Source organism: Colobus angolensis, unplaced genomic scaffold, assembly GCF_000951035.1.
Source record: "Colobus angolensis palliatus isolate OR3802 unplaced genomic scaffold, Cang.pa_1.0 Scaffold253, whole genome shotgun sequence".
In the NCBI taxonomy this organism is placed as follows: Eukaryota; Metazoa; Chordata; class Mammalia; order Primates; family Cercopithecidae; genus Colobus; species Colobus angolensis.
The window spans coordinates 54,729-73,398 of NW_012115744.1; the positions used below are offsets into that span (position 1 = coordinate 54,729).

At 52.6% G+C, this 18,670-nt stretch overlaps 1 protein-coding gene across 6 annotated transcripts; it reads left to right on the forward strand.

Moving 5' to 3' along the window:
- Positions 1–495: 495 nt before the first annotated feature.
- DBNL (drebrin-like) lies at positions 496–17,949 on the forward strand. 6 transcript variants are annotated; one of them, XM_011946745.1, is made up of 13 exons: positions 496–666; positions 6,016–6,071; positions 7,860–7,972; positions 8,899–8,973; positions 12,987–13,133; positions 14,017–14,094; positions 14,363–14,514; positions 14,663–14,717; positions 15,095–15,215; positions 15,607–15,702; positions 15,796–15,911; positions 16,293–16,398; positions 17,012–17,949. In XM_011946745.1, exons 1-13 carry the CDS (start codon positions 584–586, stop codon positions 17,149–17,151), a joined length of 1,338 nt encoding a protein of 445 aa, XP_011802135.1. In that variant the 5' UTR covers positions 496–583; the 3' UTR covers positions 17,152–17,949. The 6 variants fall into 6 exon arrangements, with proteins under 6 accessions (XP_011802135.1, XP_011802136.1, XP_011802137.1 ...); XM_011946746.1 differs by having other exon boundaries at positions 15,134–15,215; XM_011946747.1 differs by having other exon boundaries at positions 14,666–14,717; positions 15,134–15,215.
- The last annotated feature ends 721 nt before the right edge of the window (positions 17,950–18,670 follow it).

Genomic DNA, 18,670 nt, shown 5'->3' on the forward strand with positions numbered 1-18,670 from the left:
TGAGAGTGAGAAAGCATAAAGGCACTTTCAGTTAGGTTTGTAGCGGTGTGATCGTCACTTAGCATTCATTTATCCGTGTATTCATACATTTATGCATGTTTCATTCATAGATCAAACTGTTGAGGGTCCACAAACAGGCTGAAGACCTCGTCTGGAGGGAGACTGCAGTGAACCCAAGATCTCTCAAATAAGCGCATCGACATAACAAGATTTAGAAAAGAATGAGCACGGTGCTGTGAGAGCAGCTAGCGGGGGCTGGACTGGGTCCCCTCGGCCAGGCTTCCAAGTCAAGCTGCCGTTTGCGTGGGACCAGAAAACAGGCTAGTCCACGCCCCAGGATCCCTCCCTGAAGACAAACAGAAAGCCGAGTCCTCGCTTCTCCGTCTTGGCGTTCGCGGGACCCGGATGTTAGACCAGGGGGCCTGACGACTCGCTAGGACCCGCGGGTGCAGCTGGCCCCCGCCACTTCCGCTTCCTGCCGTGGGGCGGGGTTTCCGGTTGTCGGAGGCTAGGCTTGTCGGCTGTCAAAGGGGCGGTGCGGCCCGGAAGCGGCAGCAGCGGCGCAGAGACTGCGGGGCGGGCGATGGCGGCGAACCTGAGCCGGAACGGGCCAGCGCTGCAGGAGGCCTACGTGCGGGTGGTCACCGAGAAGTCCCCGACCGACTGGTGGGCGGCTAGACGGGCCAGGGTCGGGCCAGGGGCTGCCTCAGGGGTGGGTCTGTCTGGCTGGGAGCCGGGGACTCGGGAGGAGCGGGAGCGCGAGCAGGGAGCGGCACCCCGGCAGGTGGCCCGGGGCTTACCTGTCGGCCCCCTCCACACCGCAGCAGGAGCGCGTCTCCCCCCGTGACCCCTTGCCCCACCGATTGTGGACAAGTTAAACCCGGCTTGCAGGGACCCAGTGAGTCCCCGCCCCTCCCCCTACCGCTCGCCACCCACTATGGGCTCTGCGGGCTTCCATGTTGGATCCTCGGCCTGGTCGTGCTTGCTAGCTTTGCGAGGTTCTTCTTTCCAGTCCTGGGACTTCCCTGGAGAAGGGGGCCCTGCATAGCCCTCTCTGAGAAGGCGGAAGCCACGCCCCCTTTTTTTTTTTTTTGCAAACGCTGTGTTCAGAGATGGGCATTTGAGAGCGGCCTGGCAGCCGGGCTGTGAATGTGAGCCCTGTCCTGGGGGCTTCAGATGAGGAGCTGGGGATCTGGATTCTTGGCTCTCTGTGAACATGGACTTCAGAACATTTGTTTCTCCAAAAAGTGTACTTTTTCCTGTGCCTGAGACATGGGAAGATGTACGAAAGTAGGATGCTCGCTATCTATTTAGGAAAAGGTCCCGTTTTCCCTCCACCACCAAAGATATCCTCACTTTCCCATTTGCTTAAATTGTTTTCACTGACCGGTTTTGAGAAATTCCAATTCTGAGAAATATGCTGAGTATGGTGGGCTAAGGTGACCAACTTTGGGGAATAGAAACTGGGCCTTGGAGGCTGAGTCGTGGTGGGGCCACCCTGTGGTCAGCACTGAGGCCCTCCCGACTGTCTTCCCCTTGTGTGGGGGCCATCTCCACTTGTACAAGTGCTTTCTCATCTCCTCCACACTTCCTAGTGCCCAGCACAGAGCGGCTTTTATGCAGTGTACTGTTGTGACCCTGAGGATGTTATGGTTTTGCCTTTTCCTCCGCCCCGGGCCATTAGGGGAAGAGCTTTAGAACAGCAGTTGCTTGGGTCTGTGGGGTGTCTGTAGACTCTCCTGTCAGGTCTGGGTGCCCTGGATGGCACTTATGCCAAACAGCACATCTTCTGTTTGGGAGGCATCTAAAGAAGGATGTCTCGTCACTTCCTTGGTAGGGTTTTCTGCCTACTTTATAATCCCTCAGATTTACCCACATGTCAGTCAGTGTTATTTTTCTCAGGGGAGTTTCTAGATATCAGCCCCCTGTTTTGCCTCTCTCCTATTCCTGTTCGTGTTTCTCTTAGACCTCTCCTGTTACTTCAAACCCAGTCAAAAGCATCTCTGCAATGAGCGCCCCATTTTCATGTCCTCATGATACCACTTGGCTTTAGAACCCAGAAGAATCTTTGCCCCTCTCCAACCCTGCCCAGTTAAAGATTTTGCTTCTTAACATGCTCTTGATCACTGTTTACCCTAGCAGACTCACCTAGGAGCTTCCTGGCACTCCTGATGTATCTCTCTTCCAGGTCTCTCTTCATCATCAGTCTTCTCAGGAACCATCACTGGTTTGGGATGATGCCTCCCAGCCCACCTGGCAGTTTGGGCTTCCTCTTCAGACCTCCTATGTTCCTAGCCTTTCCTTGGGCTTCTTACCAGAGCTGTCTGCTACCACTCCTGGCCTGGTGCTTACCCACCCCATCTACTCTCTGTCCCTCATGAGGGTTGTGGAACCTCCTCTTTCCCCTCATGAAGTCAGAACCCACCTATCTCACTGGACTCATCTGCCCAGACAGCCATGCCATGGTCCCTCCCTAACTCCAGGCTCTTGTAGCACTACAAGTTGTGTTACTCAGCAGCATGACCCATGGCCTCCACCCTCATCGTCACAGCCATTAAGGTAGTTACTCAGCAGATACTGTGTGGCAGATTCCCGCACACTGCGGAAAAATACCTGGACCATGTCACTTCCGTGTCTATAACTCTACAGTGGCTTCCTGTTGCATGTTGAATAAAGCCTAGACTCCTCGCTCTGCTGATGTCCTGCGTGACCCAGAACCTACCACCCCTTTCACTTACCACACTGTGGCCACACCTGTTTGTCACCACTCTGACCGTCTTTCTCTTCCTCAAACTTACAAGTTGGTTCCTCTTCAGAGTCCTTGCTCTGCTGCTTCCTCTGCGTGGAGCACACTTCTTCCACGTTGTCCCTAGCCTTCACTTCCTTGCCCCAAGGTTACCTTCTCAGAGAGGCCTTCCTTGATTCCTAGCTCCCTGTCTGTAGGCACTTTTCCCCATCTTTCTGTTTGACTTCCTTCAGACACATGCCAGACACAACATATGCTGAAAATCCTTATGGGTTTTCTTGTCACCTTTATCTCTTACTGGAAGGGGTGGGGTCTGTCTGTCCTTGGTGCCTGAGGCACAGTTGTTATGTGTAGCAGATGCTTAGATGAAGGATGGACCGAGATTCATACAGAAAAAGTGGTAGAGATATCAGAGGAAGAAGAGGTAGTCTCTAGTTTGGTGGGTCATAAGAAGTTTCACACACACAGTGCTGGCATTGGGGAAGGCAGACAGAGTGGGGAGCAGCCATGACATCAGCTCTCTGTCTTGCATCTGTCTCCTGCCCCTGCTTACTCTGTATCTTGGCATTGATCTTACCTGGTTCATGTGTGACCTCTAGCACCTGCTTCACTCTCTAATAGTACATTAGTGTTAGATGTGTGTTTTTTCTCCCATTAGAAAGTAAGTTCCATGGGCAGGACCTTTTAGGGATTGTTCATAGCTGCATTCCTGTGACTAGTAAGCAGTAGGCTCTCAGTACTTATTTTCAAAGGCATGATTGAATTATAAGATGCTTGACACTCCATATTCCTTGCTGTTCAGAGGCCAGTGCACCATATTTTTTCATGTTGATTTGAAACTTCCTTCGCCCTTCTTTCAAAGGGCCTCTAAACTGGGAATGTGCCTCTGTGCTGGGAACATTCTTAAAGGTGGCCTGGGGTAGAGGGGGATCAAGTCAGAGAGATAGGTGGCAGGCATTGAGCTTGGCTCTTATTATATTAGCTGCTGAGTCCCTTTTTTTTGAGACAGAGTCTTGCTTTGTCACCCAGGCTGGAGTGAAGTGGCATGGAACCTCTGCCTCCTGGGTTCAAGTGATTTTCCTGCCTCAGAGTCCCAAGTAGCTGGGATCACAGGCATCCACCACCACACCTGGCTAATTTTGTATTTTTAGTAGAGGCAGGGTTTCCCATGTTGGCAAGGCTGGTCTCAAACTTCTGACCTCAGGTGATCCGCCTGCCTTGGCCTCCCAAAGTGCTGGGATTACAGGCGTGAGCCATCGTAGCTGGCTGAGTCCCTTCTTGCAAGAGCTGGGTTAAGCTGCCATCTTCCGTTCCCTGCTGCTTGTGCCAGCTTGCTATCTTCTGGCAGCCAGGGCTTTGTGGTCATCAAGAGGAATGGGCTTCTTCCCTCCAGGGAGTTCCCCCAGCTCACGCTGACAGTGTGCCACCTCCCAAATCTTTCTCTTGTTTCTCTGTGGTCTCTTCTCTAGTTCCTTTTCTCTGAGTGTTTCTCATTCAGTGTTTCTCTCCTTCTGTATTCTGTCTCCTCTCCTGGTAAGCAGTGCCTTTTCCCGGAGGCCTGTCTCCTCCCTACCAACCAGATCCCACTGGGCCTGGGTCTAATTTCTCCATCTTTCTCAGGCATAAGCATCTCTGCCCAGTGGCATTGGCAAAGCCCTGGGGAAGCCAAATTGAAGCTGATTTGGTTCCTTTCCAACTGTTTATCCCTGGAGCTTCCGTCTGGCCAAGACTGGGGAGATGACACACACAGGACTGGGTTTTGCCTTTGACTTACAGTCCAGTGGGTCAGTGCCCTCAACCCATGTCCAGCAGTCCTGCCGGGGGTGTTGAGTTGCTGCAAGGTTCATGCTAATAGCAAGTCAGAATGAATCTTTACCAGAGTTTTTTTTTTTTTTTTTTTTTTTTTTAAGAGTTAGGGTTTCACTCTGTTGCCTGGGCTGGAGTACAATGGCATCATCATGGCTCACTGTAGCCTTGAGCTCCCGGGCTTAAGCAATCCTCCCACCTCAGCCTCCTGAGTAGTTGGGACTGCAGGCATGTGCCACCACTCCTGGCTGATTTTTGTATTTTTGGTAGAGGTAGGGTCCCACCATGTTGCCCAGGCTGGTCTCAAACTCCCGGGCTCAAGCGACCCTCCTGCCTCAGCCTCCCAATGTACTGGGATTACAGGCATAAACCACCACGCCTGGCCCAGAGTTCTTTTTTTTTTTTTTTTTTATCGAGATGGAGTCTTGCTGTGTTGCTCAGGCTGGAGTGCAGTGGCATGATCTTGGCTCACTGCAAGCCCCACCTCCCGGGTTCACGCCATTCTCCTGCCTCAGCCTCCTGAATAGCTGGGACTACAGGCGCCTGCTACCACACCCAGCTAATTTTTTGTATTTTTAGTAGAGGTTTGATTTTACCGTGTTAGCCAGAATGGTCTCGATCTCGTGACCTCGTGATCCCCATCCGCCCGACTTGGCCTCCCAGAGTGCTGGGATTACAGGCATGAGCCAGCGTGCCTGGCCCAGAGTTCTTATGAATAATTAATCTTACAGGAAAAGAAAGCCATGGCCCCATGTCACCCATGGAGAGAGAGGCTCTGCTAGATAGAAAACTTGCTCATGGGTACCTGTCCGTGAGGGGCTTGGCAGGTTCATGGTTTTAACTGTGTGATTTCGTGTTGTGTCATTCCCTTGTGGTTTCTAATAAACACAACCTACAGTAGTCTGTGTTTACCAAAGAATCTCAAGCCTAGAAGGACCTGCTGCCCTACCTGCCAGGCTTCACTGGAGCCAGGGCAGACGTGCACAGGAGTGGTGGGCAGCCTTCCAAGGGGCCCAGCGCGTGTATTTCTCCGACTTGCTTCTCCTTTTGGGTGCTCTGCATTCAGGAATATGTAGATATATTTTGTCTTTTCAAATCCATATACCTGGTGTGGCCAGGTGAGTATTTGACACACGAATGTATAGCAGTCGTTGGAAACTCCACAGCTCATGTTTTCCTCATAGTAGATGTGTGCTCCCATGTCCGTGCCTTTGTCCCTCACAACCCCCACCCCATGGTAAGTCAGGCCAGTGTCCTCCCAGCTGCAGAGCTGAGAAGGCTGCACAGTTGCCTACTGAGAACCTGGTTAGCGGGCTAGAGCAAATTAAAAGGGGCCTGTGTCCACTCACAGTGTTACTGTCGGCCCAAGCTCTTTGGGGTATAGCGGAAAGTCATGGTAGGTGCGGTGAGGAGAGATGGAACCCAAGGTACTGGCTACAGAGCTCACTTGTGTTTCATTTCAGGGCTCTCTTTACCTATGAAGGCAACAGCAATGACATTCGTGTGGCTGGCACAGGGGGTGAGTATGACTCCAAATGGACTCGGGGACACCAGGAGGTAGGAGGGTGACGTGTGCAAAAGAGAGGATTGTGACCATCAGCAGTCCATCTCAGCTGGCATTTCAGCTATTGCACAAGAAGAAGGGGACTCTATCACACAGGTGGCCTCTGCCAGTGGCTCAGCACCTTCCTCCACTGAGGGTGGGAAGTGGACTGGAGCCTGCCTCCTGCAGACCCACCCCACATTAACTCCATTAGGGGTTCCCTGGCCCCTTGATCAGGACATGAGCCAACAACAGGCAGGACCGGGGGTCAGCGCACTCAGCCGTCTTGATCCACTGAGCCACATGGGGCTTCCGGTGCTCACTGGCCACTTCTGGCAGGCCTTTGCTTTCAGATATGTGTAAGTGAAAACATTCCTTCTTGGCTCCCCTCCCCTCTGAGTGCAGGGGAGTGCTTTTTCTGTGTCTACGTGGGGAGAACTGAGAGGGAAACAGGCCTCTCCAGCTTGTGGGCAGCCTGCGTCCAGGGAGCTGTGGTGGGAAGCTCACCAGTCCCAGAACTGGTGCTGGTGGAAAGAAGTTCCACAGACATGTCCTAGTCTCCCTTTGTCCTGCCCTGATCTTGTGCCGAGTGCTTGCAGGGGCCCCATCCTCACTGGGAGAGGCAGTATCACTGTAGATAGTCACGGGGGAGGCTCTGGGGGTCTCTGCAGGAAGGACAGGCTCTTGGCCGGCACAGAGCAGAGATTGTCAGGGTAGGCTGGGTCAGAGTGTGACCTGTGGGCCCCCCAGCTGACACCCTTGACTGCTCCTCCTCCAGAACTTCCCTGACCCCTCCCTCTGTCCTGAGCCAGACATGGCTTCATTGTTCAGTGAGCGTTCGGAGTGTGTTCTCCGCGGTTTGGTGGCTGTTGTTGATAGAAAGCCCCTTCCTTTCACAACCTTTTCGGGAGGTGTCCCCTTTCTAGAAGGATCGCCATTGAACAGTAGATATGTGGTGTGGCAGGTGACTGGGAGTTGCAGGGATCAACAACTTGAGTTTCCTGTCATCATCCCCAGTGGCACAGGACAGGGCTCTGCTGCAAACGCAATAAGTTACTGTCCCCAGAGTGGGGACTCATGACTGCCTCCACTTATATGGAGCCCTGTAACTGAAATACCTGATCAGCTCTTCCTCCTTATAACCTGGGAAAGCTTGTGGGGGCTAAGCCTCAGTGTCAGGGGAGAATCGTTTAGAGCTGCCCACTCCTGCCCTCCCCCTGCCCCCATCACCCTCTCTTCTGGAGTCTGTGAGGGCTGAGCCAGTTATGCTGCTGCAGGACGTTCAATCTGGTCTGGCCCCCTAGGCGGCCCTGGAGCTTGAGCAGACACAGGTGCAGGCAGTGGTGACTCTACAGGCCCTGCTATTCCGGGCCCCTTTGCAAGGTTGAGGCAGCAATAAAATTTTGATGGAGACATCCTCCATTTGGAAGTCTGGTGGCTGGTTTGCCATGGAAGTGACCCTGTTTTTATTTCCAGAATTACCTCTGGGTTTAGAGAAGTGGTTTTTAAATGAGTGTGGGTGAAAAAAATACCTGAGGTACTTGTCAGAATCACAGACTCCTAGGTCCCACCCAGCTCTCATCAGTCAGTTTAGTGGGGCTGGTGCCCAGGACTCTGATTGTAAACATGCCCCTAGAAAGATTCTGATACAGGTAGAGGTGAGAAGCCCTGGTTTAGAGGCAGCTTGGCTTCCCTTCCTGGTGGGACCAGGGCCAGCAGGGAATGTCAGGGCCACCCCTGACCTTCCTTGTGACTCTGCTGCAGAGGGTGGCCTGGAGGAGATGGTGGAGGAGCTCAACAGCGGGAAGGTGATGTATGCCTTCTGCAGAGTGAAGGACCCCAACTCCGGACTGCCCAAATTTGTCCTCATCAACTGGGTATGTGGAGCTCGTTTCATTTAGGTGTGGCCCAGGAAGCCCCATTGTCTTCTTTCCTGTTTTGACTTGACTTCAGGAACAGAGTGTTTTACAGGCATGACTTAGTGGATCAATAGAACAGCTCTGAGCTGGTGAATGAGCAGACTAGTTGACAGATTCATTGTGTCCCAAAGAATAACTGTGGCTTTGCTATGCAGAATTCACCCTCCAAGCCTAGAGTTCTTCCTGCAAAATGGAGTAAAAGCAGTGGCAGGGAGTCCTTGCTTCGTGCTCTTGAGGGTGGTTGTTCTGATGGAGTAGAGAGCCTGAGGGAGCCTGGCAGTGCATGGACAGGGCCTCCTTGATCCCTTGGTGGAGATCAAAAAAACTCTTGAAGGCCGGGTGCGGTGGCTCACACCTGTCATCCTAGAACTTTGGGAGGCCGAGGCGGTTGGATTGCCTGAGCTCAGGAGTTTGAGACCAGCCTGGGCAACACGGTGAAACCCCGTCTCTACTAAAATACAAAAATTAGCTGGGCGTGGCAGCATGCACCTGTAGTCCCAGCTACTTGGAAGGCTGAGGCAGGAGAATTGCTTGAACCTGGGAGGCAGAGGTTGCAGTGAGCTGAGATTGTGCCACTGCACTCCAGCCTGGGCGACTGAGCAAGACTCCATCTCCAAAAAAAAAAAAGAATGAAAACGAAAACTCATGAAAACTCATGAAATGCTCCCACAGGGAAAGCCGGTAGCCATCCTGCCAAGGGAGCGTCCATGAGCCCCTTGGAGGCATGGGAACTTACCTCCAGTGTGATGCAGTCAGAAGAATTGGTTCTGCTTTGGGGGTTGCAGTTTTCTCTTTTCTGGGACACAGGGTAGATGTTGGGTCCCCAGGGGAGGGAAGTGGCTCTGGGGGAGGCCTGGGTCATTCTGGGCATACTTGTGTTACAGACAGGCGAGGGTGTGAACGATGTGCGGAAGGGAGCCTGCGCCAGCCACGTCAGCACCATGGCCAACTTCCTGAAGGTGAGGCCTGGCGAGGCCTGCTCCACTGGGAACAGGCCTCACAGGCTTGAGGTCTCCCAGGTTCCTGGGTGCAAGCAAGTGGGAATCAGAACTGGATTCGGGAGTGTGCTCTTGGCTAATGCTCTCTGCCTGCCCTTCAGGGCATGACCAGAGGCTGCTTCACTCTCCATCAGCGAATGCATGGGAGATCAGGATGTTGCCAGGGCCACCTACAGGCCGGCCTCAGTGGGGCAAAATAAAGGACCATGCTGGAACTGGTGCTGTGAGAAGGCTGGGCCCTGGTTCTGTTTTGTTTTGTGATGCCTCTAAACAGCTTAGTAATACCGTCAAGATTTGGAGTAAGGGGAGAGTGCCCACCATCGTAGCACGCACATGCCCTTTTGATGCATTCCTTTCCAGCCCCCATTTCTACATGGATTTATGTCAGTCCTATAATAGAACCTTTTTAAATTTTAAAAACTATTTGTAACAAAAGCATTTGTTGGTCACTTGTCAGGTAACTTTTTGCATTTCGCTGGTTGCATTTCTCTGGCAAAGGAGACTCAGAATTTTGATTTCTGGTTCTGCCAACATTTCTTCAGCTATACCTCAGTTTCCATCTAGGAGCCGATAAGAGAATTCCCAGCTTATCAGGTATACAGGTTTGAGTATCCTTTATCTGAGATGCTTAGGACCAGAAATGTTTTGGATTTTTTCGGATTTGAGAATATTTGCATTAAATACTTACCAGTTCAGCATCCAAAATCCAAAATTCTCCAGAATCTGAATGTGTTTTTTTTTTTTTTTTTTTTTTTTTTTTGAGAGAGTCTTGCTCTTTCGTTCAGGCTGGTGTACAGTGGCGCTATCTCAGCTCACTGCAAGCTCCGCCTCCTGGGTTCACGCCATTCTCCTGCCTCAGCCTCCCGATTAGCTGGGGCTACAGGCACCTGCCACCACGCCCAGCTAATTTTTTGTATTTTTTTTAGTAGAGACGGGGTTTCACCATGTTAAGATGGTGTTGATCTCATGACCTCGTGATCTGCCCGCCTCGGCCTCCCAAAGTGCTGGGATTACAGGTGTGAGCCACTGCGCCCAACCTAAAATCTGAAATTTTTTGAGTGCTGACATAATGCTTAAAGGAAATGTTGATTGGAGTAGTTCGGATTTCGGACTTTTAGGTTAGGGATGCTCAACCTGTATAGTAACAGTGAATGAGGTCATGGGTCTGGCTTCTCATGAAGATATCAGTAGCTTACTTTTTGTAGAAAATGTGTATGGCATTCTTTTATCAGAGTTGTTTGTTTGTTTGTTTGTTTTGAGATGAGACTCATTCTGTCACCCAGACTGGAATGCAGTGGCATGATCTTGGCTCACTGCAGCCTCTACCTCCCAGGTTCAAGTGATTTTCCTTTCTCAGCCTCCTGAGTAGTTGGGATTACAGGTGCCTGCCACCATACCCAGCTAAGTTTTGGATTTTTAGTAGAGATGGAGTTTCCCCATGTTGGCCAGGCTGGTCTGGAATCCCTGACCTCAAGTGATCTGCCTTCCTCAGCTTCCCAAAGTGCTGGGATTATAGGCGAGAGCCACCGCACCCGGCCCAGGGTTTTTATAAATTTATATGTAATAGTTGCACATATTTTTTGCATACATGTCATATTTTGATATCTGTATACAGTGTATACAGTGAATCAGGGTAATTAGCATGTCCATCACCTCAAACATCTATCTTTTCTTTGTGTTGGGAACATTATAATTTTTCTCTTCGAGTTAATTTGAAATATACAAAATTATTGTTAACTACAATTTCCCTTCTGTACTATTGAATACTAGAATTTATTCCTTCTGTTTAACTGTATTTATGTACCTGTTAAACAACTTCTCTTCATTTTCTCTCCCGCATGCCCTTCCCAGCCCCTGGTAACCACCATTCTACTTTCTCCCTCCATGATACCCACTTTTTTAGCTCCCACATATGAGTGAGAACATGCAATACTTGTCTTCTGTGCCTGGCTTATTTCCCTTGACGTTATGACCTCCAGTTTCATCCATGTTGCTGCAAATAACAGGATGTTATTCTGTTTTATGGCTGAATAATATTCCCTCGTGTTTATATACTACATTTTCTTTACCCTTTCATCCATTGATGGATGTCTTAGTTGATTCCATATCTTGGCTGTTGGTAATAGTGCTGAACGTCAGAGTTGGATATATCCCCAGCAGTGGGATTGCTAGATCATAAGGTAGTTCTGTTTTTAGTAGGACTAAAATAGCCAGATGTGGTGGGGGACACCTGTAATCCCAGCTACTCAGGAGGCTGAGGCAGGAGAATCTCTTGAACCCGGGAGGTGGAGGTTGCAGTGAGCTGAGATTGTGGCACTTCTCTCCAGCCTGGGCGACAGAATAAAACTGTCTCAAAAAAGAAAACCAAAAAACCATACTGTTTTTATAATGGCTGTACTACTTTACATTCCTACCAACAGTGTATAAGAGTTTCCCTTTCTCCACATCCTTGCTAGCATTTATTTTTTGAGTTTTTTATAATAGCCATTCTAACTGTGGTAAGATGATAGCTCATTATGGTTTTGGTTTGCATTTCCCTGATGATGGTTAGTGATGTTGAGCGTTTCTTCATATGTGGTTAGCCATGTGTATATCATCTTTCTAGAGATATCTGTTAAGGTCTTTTGCCCATTTTAAAATCAGATTATTATTTTTTTGCTACTGAGTTGTTTGAGTTCCTTTTATATGCTCGTCGCTAATTCCTTGTCAGATGGATAGTTTGAAGATATTTTCTCCCATTCTGTAGATTGTCTGTTTACTTTGTTGATTGTTTCATTTGCTGTGTGGAAGCCTTTTAGCTTGTTGTAGTCGGATTAGTTTACTTTTGCTTTTGTTGCCTGGGCTTTTGAGGTCTTAACCCAAAAAAATCTTTGCCCAGACCAGTGTCCAGGGGCGTCTTTCTACTGTTTTCTTTGAGTAGTTTCATAGTTTCAGGTCTTACATTTAAGTCTTAATCCATTTTGAGTTTATTTTTTTATATGGTGAAAGATGAAGATTTGATTTCATTCTTCTGCATGTAAATATCCAATTTTCTTTGCCCTGTTTATTAAATAGACCGTCCTTTCCACAGTGTGTGTTCCTGTCACCTTTGTTAAAAATGAGTTGGCTGTAAGTGTGTGGGGGTGGTGCTCTGTTAGTTTCCATTGTTCTGTATGTCTGTGTTTATGCCAGTACCATGCTGTTTTGATTACTATAGCTTTGTAGTTTAATTTGAAATCAGGTAGCATGAAGCCTCCAGCTTTGCTCTTTTTGCTTTGGATTGCTTTAGCTATTCAGGGTCTTTTGTGATTTCCAGATGGCATTTAAAATTGGTTTTCATTGGCCAGGCGCGGTGGCTCAAGCCTGTAATCCCAGCACTTTGGGAGGCCGAGACAGGCGGATCATGAGGTCAGGAGATCGAGACCATCCTGGCTAACACGGTGAAACCCCGTCTCTACTGAAAAATACAAAAAACTAGCCGGGCGAGGTGGCAGGCGCCTGTAGTCCCAGCTACTCGGGAGGCTGAGGTAGGAGAATGGCGTGAACCCGGGAGGCGGAGCTTGCAGTAAGCTGAGATCCGGCCACAGCACTCCAGCCTGGGCGACAGAGCGAGACTCCGTCTCAAAAAATAAATAAATAAATAAATAAGATTGGTTTTCATTGATTAGAAGGAAGGCCTTTGATGCAAATCATGCCTGGGCTGTCTACTGATACGCAGCAGGGAACATCTACAGAAGGAACCGCTGGATAACACAGTAGAGGGCAAGGGTTTCACATGAACTGGGACAAGTATGAGGGGTTTGCTCCAAGTTGGTTTGTTTGAGCCCTTGAGGGGAACTCATGCCTCAGTTTTCAGCAGCCAGACAGGTGCCTTCTGGTTTCCTGATTCTAGTCTTGTGTGGTGTAGTAGTGGCCTGTGCTGTGTGGACTGACAGGAGTTTGGCCCATAACCTGGGCTGGCAAAGCCTTTCTTTCAAGTGCTGTTCCTGCTGCAGGGGGCCCACGTGACCATCAATGCACGGGCCGAGGAGGATGTGGAGCCTGAGTGCATCATGGAGAAGGTGGCCAAGGCTTCAGGTGCCAACTACAGCTTTCACAAGGAGAGTGGCCGCTTCCAGGACACGGGGCCCCAGGCCCCAGTGGTGAGTGCTGCCTGCCCATCGCCAGTCCTTTTGTTGCTCAGGGCCTGAGGGCAGGGGGCCAGGAATGTGCACTTCCCAGCACCCAGACTGGCTGGGCCCATGCCTGCCTAGTTTCTGCCTAGTTTCCCCTGAGCTGTGGGGAGTGCCCACTGACCAGATGAGCAGGAGTAGCCCTCTGACTTTGCCTAGGGCTTGGACTAGCTGTTCTTTAGCCTTCATCTGGAGCCCAGCCTGTGTGATCAGAGTGGAGGCTCTGCAGGATGCATGGCTATGATAGTCTGGCTGCCCTCGAGGTCTTGGCATTGGCACATCCTGGGCTGCCCCTGGAGGTAGCTGCTGTGGAGGGACTAAAGGGGGCATCAAGGCAGAGCCTGAAACCAGAGCAGGCCCCTTGGAGTCATGGGAGATACCTGTGGGCCTGCGGCCCCAGTGCTGTGTGGAGCTGATGGCTGGCAGCTACGTCCACAGATGTGCGGTTGGGCTCAGTGGTGGTTCCTGGGACGCTCTTGTGCTAGTCAGCTGTCTGAGTGCCCCTGGCCAGAGGCCTGCTTCAGAACTGCCCAATGTCTAGGAGTTTGCAGGTGGAGTATGGGGGCCTTTCTTGCCCTGGCCCCCATCTATGAGGGCCAAAGACCACCAGAGACCCCTCTAGTGTTGTCTGGGATTGAGCATCCCCCTTGGGGCAGTGTCCTGGGCTTCTTTCAGGTCATCTTGGTATGTGTCTCCTTGAGGGTCACTGGGCAGTGCTCTGTTGCCTCTGCTGGCTCCAGTCCTAGCAGCACTCACCTGTGCTGTCACAAGTTTAGTGTATTCTCTCCTCTGGTGCCTGTGGGACTGGCCTTCCACCTGGGTCCGGGTCTCTAATGAGTGCTGTCCCCTACAGGGCTCTGTGTACCAGAAGACCAATGCTGTGTCTGAGATTAAAAGGGTTGGTAAAGACAGCTTCTGGGCCAAAGCAGAGGTGAGTGCTGCCCCAGGGCGTGCTGGGCACATGGGAGTGTTCTGCTTGCTGTGGCTCAGCTTTGTTCACAGCGAGCTCGTGCAGCATCCACTCTCCTTGGTGCCCATTACAGATGGTCACACTGAGGCTCGGGTAGGTTAAGCCACAAGGCTAATGAGCGACTGGCTCTGGTGCCCGTCTTTGGCCATATGCCTAAAACCCAGTCCTGGGCAGGGGATTAGGCTGAAGTGTCAGCACAGGGCTGAGCAGGCAGCGGCTCTCCCTGCAGAAGGAGGAGGAGAACCGTCGGCTGGAGGAAAAGCGGCGGGCTGAGGAGGCGCAGCGGCAACTGGAGCAGGAGCGCCGGGAGCGTGAGCTGCGTGAGGCTGCGCGCCGGGAGCAGCGCTATCAGGAGCAGGGTGGCGAGGCCAGCCCCCAGAGGTGAGCCAGAGGTGGAGGCTGGCCTGGGGGACCCATCCTGGGGCATTGCTGGGCATCCGCTCCATCCCACGGAGGCAAGGAGGACTGAGGGGTGCGGCGTGAGAACCTGTGGCTGTGCCTCAGCTGTGCTCCACCCGGCCCTTCCCAGCAGGACGTGGGAGGAACAGCAGCAAGAAGTGGTTTCAAGGAACCGAGATGAGCAGGTAAGATGAGGGTGCTCTACTTGTTTGGACCTGTGCTGGTCACACACAGAAGTCCCTGATCATGGATTGAGGGCCCAGCCCAGACCTGGGCAGAAGCTGCCCTGCAGTCAGCTGGGGCAGGTTGGAATCTGGGCAAGAGCTGACAGTAGAGAGGAAAGTCAAAGGTGGAAACTTCAGGCTTGGACCACACCTGGTCGTGGGGGAGGCCCTGTGAGCCCCTTGGCTTTTGTGTTTTACTTCCCTTTTTAAAGGTACTTTTTATTTTTAAATGACTTCTCACCTGAGAATATATTTTGCTTCCTGACCCCATACTCGCCCTTGAGGAGCTACTGGACTGACAGCTGGAGGGCCTGTGATCTGGGGAGAGGTGGTGAAAGTTTTGCCCACTGCCTGGGTCAACGTGTGCTTCCCTCCAGGAATCTGCCATGCACCCGAGGGAGATTTTCAAGCAGAAGGAGAGGGCCATGTCCACCACCTCCGTCTCCAGTCCTCAGCCGGGTGAGACCTCCCTCTGGGCCTGGCCATGAGGCAGCAGCAGGGTGAGGGGGATCCTGGGGTCCTATGTGGACTCCCCTGAGGCTAGTGACATGTATCGGTGACAGGGATGAGTGAGAAGGGACACCTGGGGCCGTTAACCTCATCAGTGACCACACTGGTCACCAGTTTGGCCTCCAAAAGATACTGGGCTGCGCTGTCTACCAGGTCACCACATAGCACATGGCCCTGGGGCCTCTGTTCCTGCACTAGCCAGGGCAAGCCCCATGAGACTGCCTCTAGCACACCAGGGTGGAGGGTGCTGTGGCGGGGGGTGTGTGTGTGTGCACGCGCGCGCAGCAGCAGCAGGTGATGTTTCTGAAGTGATATTGTATTTATTTACCCGGATTTGCAGGCAAGCTGAGGAGCCCCTTCCTGCAGAAGCAGCTCACCCAACCAGAGACCCACTTTGGCAGAGAGCCAGCTGCCACCGTCTCAAGGCCTAGGGCAGGCAAGGCGCTTGTCATCCCTTGGGGACCCTGGGGGACAGCAGTGGAGAAGGGGGATGTGTGGGTGTGAGAACCCGTTGTGTTCCCTGGTGCAGATCTCCCTGGTGAGGTGCCGGCGCCCAGCACTCCTCCATGTCTGCTGCAGGCAGAAGAGGAGGCTGTGTATGAGGGACCCCCGGAGCAGGAGACCTTCTACGAGGAGCCCCCATTGGTGGGTTCCTACAGTGGGGCTGGGGCCAGGAAGGGGCTGCATACTCAGGAACACTTATCATGGGCCAAGTTTTCTGGGGGCATGCAACAGGTTTTAAAGCACATGCATTTTTTGGAGCAGCCCTGTGCTATAAATTGTCAGGGCAAGCACCACTCTATAGGAGGTGCTGGGTGGGAAGGGGACCTTGCAGCCCATGGCTGAGGGATTTGCGCACTGCCCTGTGGCTTCTGTGCTCTGGTATGGCGGGGACAGCAGCAGCCCCCGAGCCTGTAGACTGCTTTCCCTCTGTGTACTCCCAGCTTGACCTGAGCCATGTGGGGCAGAGCAGTGACTGGGTGTAAGGGCTGAGTCTGGGGTAACACCTTTGTCATCCCTGGGCAGGTGCAGCAGCAAGGTGCCGGCTCTGAGCACATTGACCACCACATTCAGGGCCAGGGGCTCAGTGGGCAAGGGCTCTGTGCCCGTGCCCTGTACGACTACCAGGCAGGTAAGGTGCCCTGGCCTGGCTGGCACGGACCACAGGGTCCTGAGGTTAGGAGACAAGAGGGTCTGGGGTTTTATGGGAAGATGGCACCAGGGGGTGTCAGGAAGAGAAGACAGGAGGGTGAGTGGTGTGTTTAGGGGTAGAAGCACCTCTGGAGTGGGGGCGACTGTGGCACTGGAGTGTCCTGCACAGCCCAGGCCTCCCCATGTGTTCCTCGTAGCTATTTGCTGGCTGCTGATGTAGAATCCCAGTTGCCATCCTTGTCACAAAACATGGGGTCTGAGCAGGGAGGTGGGCCAAGCCTGGATGCTGGCGTCCCTGGTGGAGGCCTTGGAAAATGGGGTGGAGGCTCCCCACGGAGCAGGCTGGTGTCTACACTAGCCTTTTTCGGGAATGCTCTGTAGGAGGGTGTGCCCTGAGGCTGTGGTCACCAGAGCAGCATTGGGACAGGGTGCAGTGTTGGCCAAGGCTTAGCAGCGTGGCAGGGATATTTCTGAGGAGGAACCAGAGCCACAGCGAGCTGTACTGCAGCAGGGTAGGGCTGCCGTGTGCTGCCCAAGCAGGTGGGATGTGGGAGGGAGCCCCTGATATGCATCTGGGCTCATCCTCTTTGCAGCCGACGACACAGAGATCTCCTTTGACCCCGAGAACCTCATCACGGGCATCGAGGTGATCGACGAAGGCTGGTGGCGTGGCTATGGGCCGGATGGCCATTTTGGCATGTTCCCTGCCAACTACGTGGAGCTCATTGAGTGAGGATGAGGGTACATCTTGCCCTTCCCCGCTCAGACATGGCTTCCTTCTTGCTGGAAGAGGCCTGGGAGTTGACATTCGGCACTCTTCCAGGAATGGGACCCCCAGTGAGGATGAGGCCTCAGGGCTCCCTCTGACTTGGCAGACTCAGCCTGTCACCCCAAATGCAGCAATGGCCTGGTGATTCCCAAACATCCTTTCTGCATCCCCCTGACCCTCCCACACAGCTTGGCTCTTGCCCCCGACAGGATACTGAGCCAAGCCCTGCCTGTGGCCAAGCGCTGAGCGGCCACTGCCAAGCTGTGGGGAAGGGTCCTGAGCAGGGGCATCTGGGAGGCTCTGGCTGCCTTCTGCATTTATTTGCCTTTTTTCTTTTTCTCTTGCTTCTAAGGGGTGGTGGCCACCACTGTTTAGAATGACCCTTGGGAACAGTGAACGTAGAGAATTGTTTTTAGCGGAGTTTGTGACCAAAGTCAGAGTGGATCATGGTAGTTTGGCAGCAAGGAAGTTGTCTTGTCAGAGCCTGCTCTGTGCTCCCCACTCCATTTCTCTGTCCCTCTGCCTGGGCTATGGGAAGTGGGGATGCGGATGGTCAAGCTTCCACCCTGGGTATTCGAAAACAGCAGACACAACATGTTCCTCCACACGGCTCACTCAATGCCTGCCGGCCCCAGTGTGTGCCTCAACTGATTCTGACTTCAGGAAATGTAACACAGAGTGGCCTTGGCCTGTTGTCTTCCCCTATTTTCTGTCCCACCTCATCTGTGTCCCTGAAGAACAAATATGCTTTTGGACCACGAATTCCCAGTTTGGTCTACACAGGCTCGCAGCTCTGCCCTGCCCTGCTATAGCCTGAATGCTCCCATGTGGGAATGGCACCCTGCCGCCTGCCCGGTGTCTGCCTCTGCTCTGTGTCTGGTGTGAGCACCCTCACCCTGAGACTGCGGCTGATGATGATCAGCCACCAGGAAGAGGCTAAATGTTAAGATGGGACTGAAGTCGGAGTCTTCCTGCGTTCCAGTTCCTCTGGGAGAGGCCAAGGGCTGCCCTGCTCCCAGCTTCAGGGAGCCTCTGCCTACATGGGATGGCCCACTGTGTGGTGTGAGGTATCTGGCGCCCACCGAGCATCCAGGGAATTAGGTCCCTCCTGTGCCCCAGAACTGCTAGGCGGATGTGTGTGACTCAAGGCGTCACCTGCTGGTGCCTGGGGTGAAGGCTGCATGGAGTTCAACCCTGCTCCCGGCTTTCCTGTGCTCAGGCCTCTCCCCTTTTTGCCAGGGCTTCCTGGTGCCTCTCCCATGAAGAGGGAACTTCCCCTCCACTCCCATGGAAGACCCAAGTTTGGGCTGTTGCCAGCTTTGAGGCCCCCTCTGGGCTTACCTGTCCCCACCCAAGAGTCAGGGCTCAAAGTGCCACCTGGGGGTTGCAAGGACAGCAGAGGACCACCTGCCCTCTGTAGGAAGCTGTCCGGGAAGCCATGTCCTGGCTGTGGTCCTTGCTCCCCATGGGGAGAGCCGGGTCA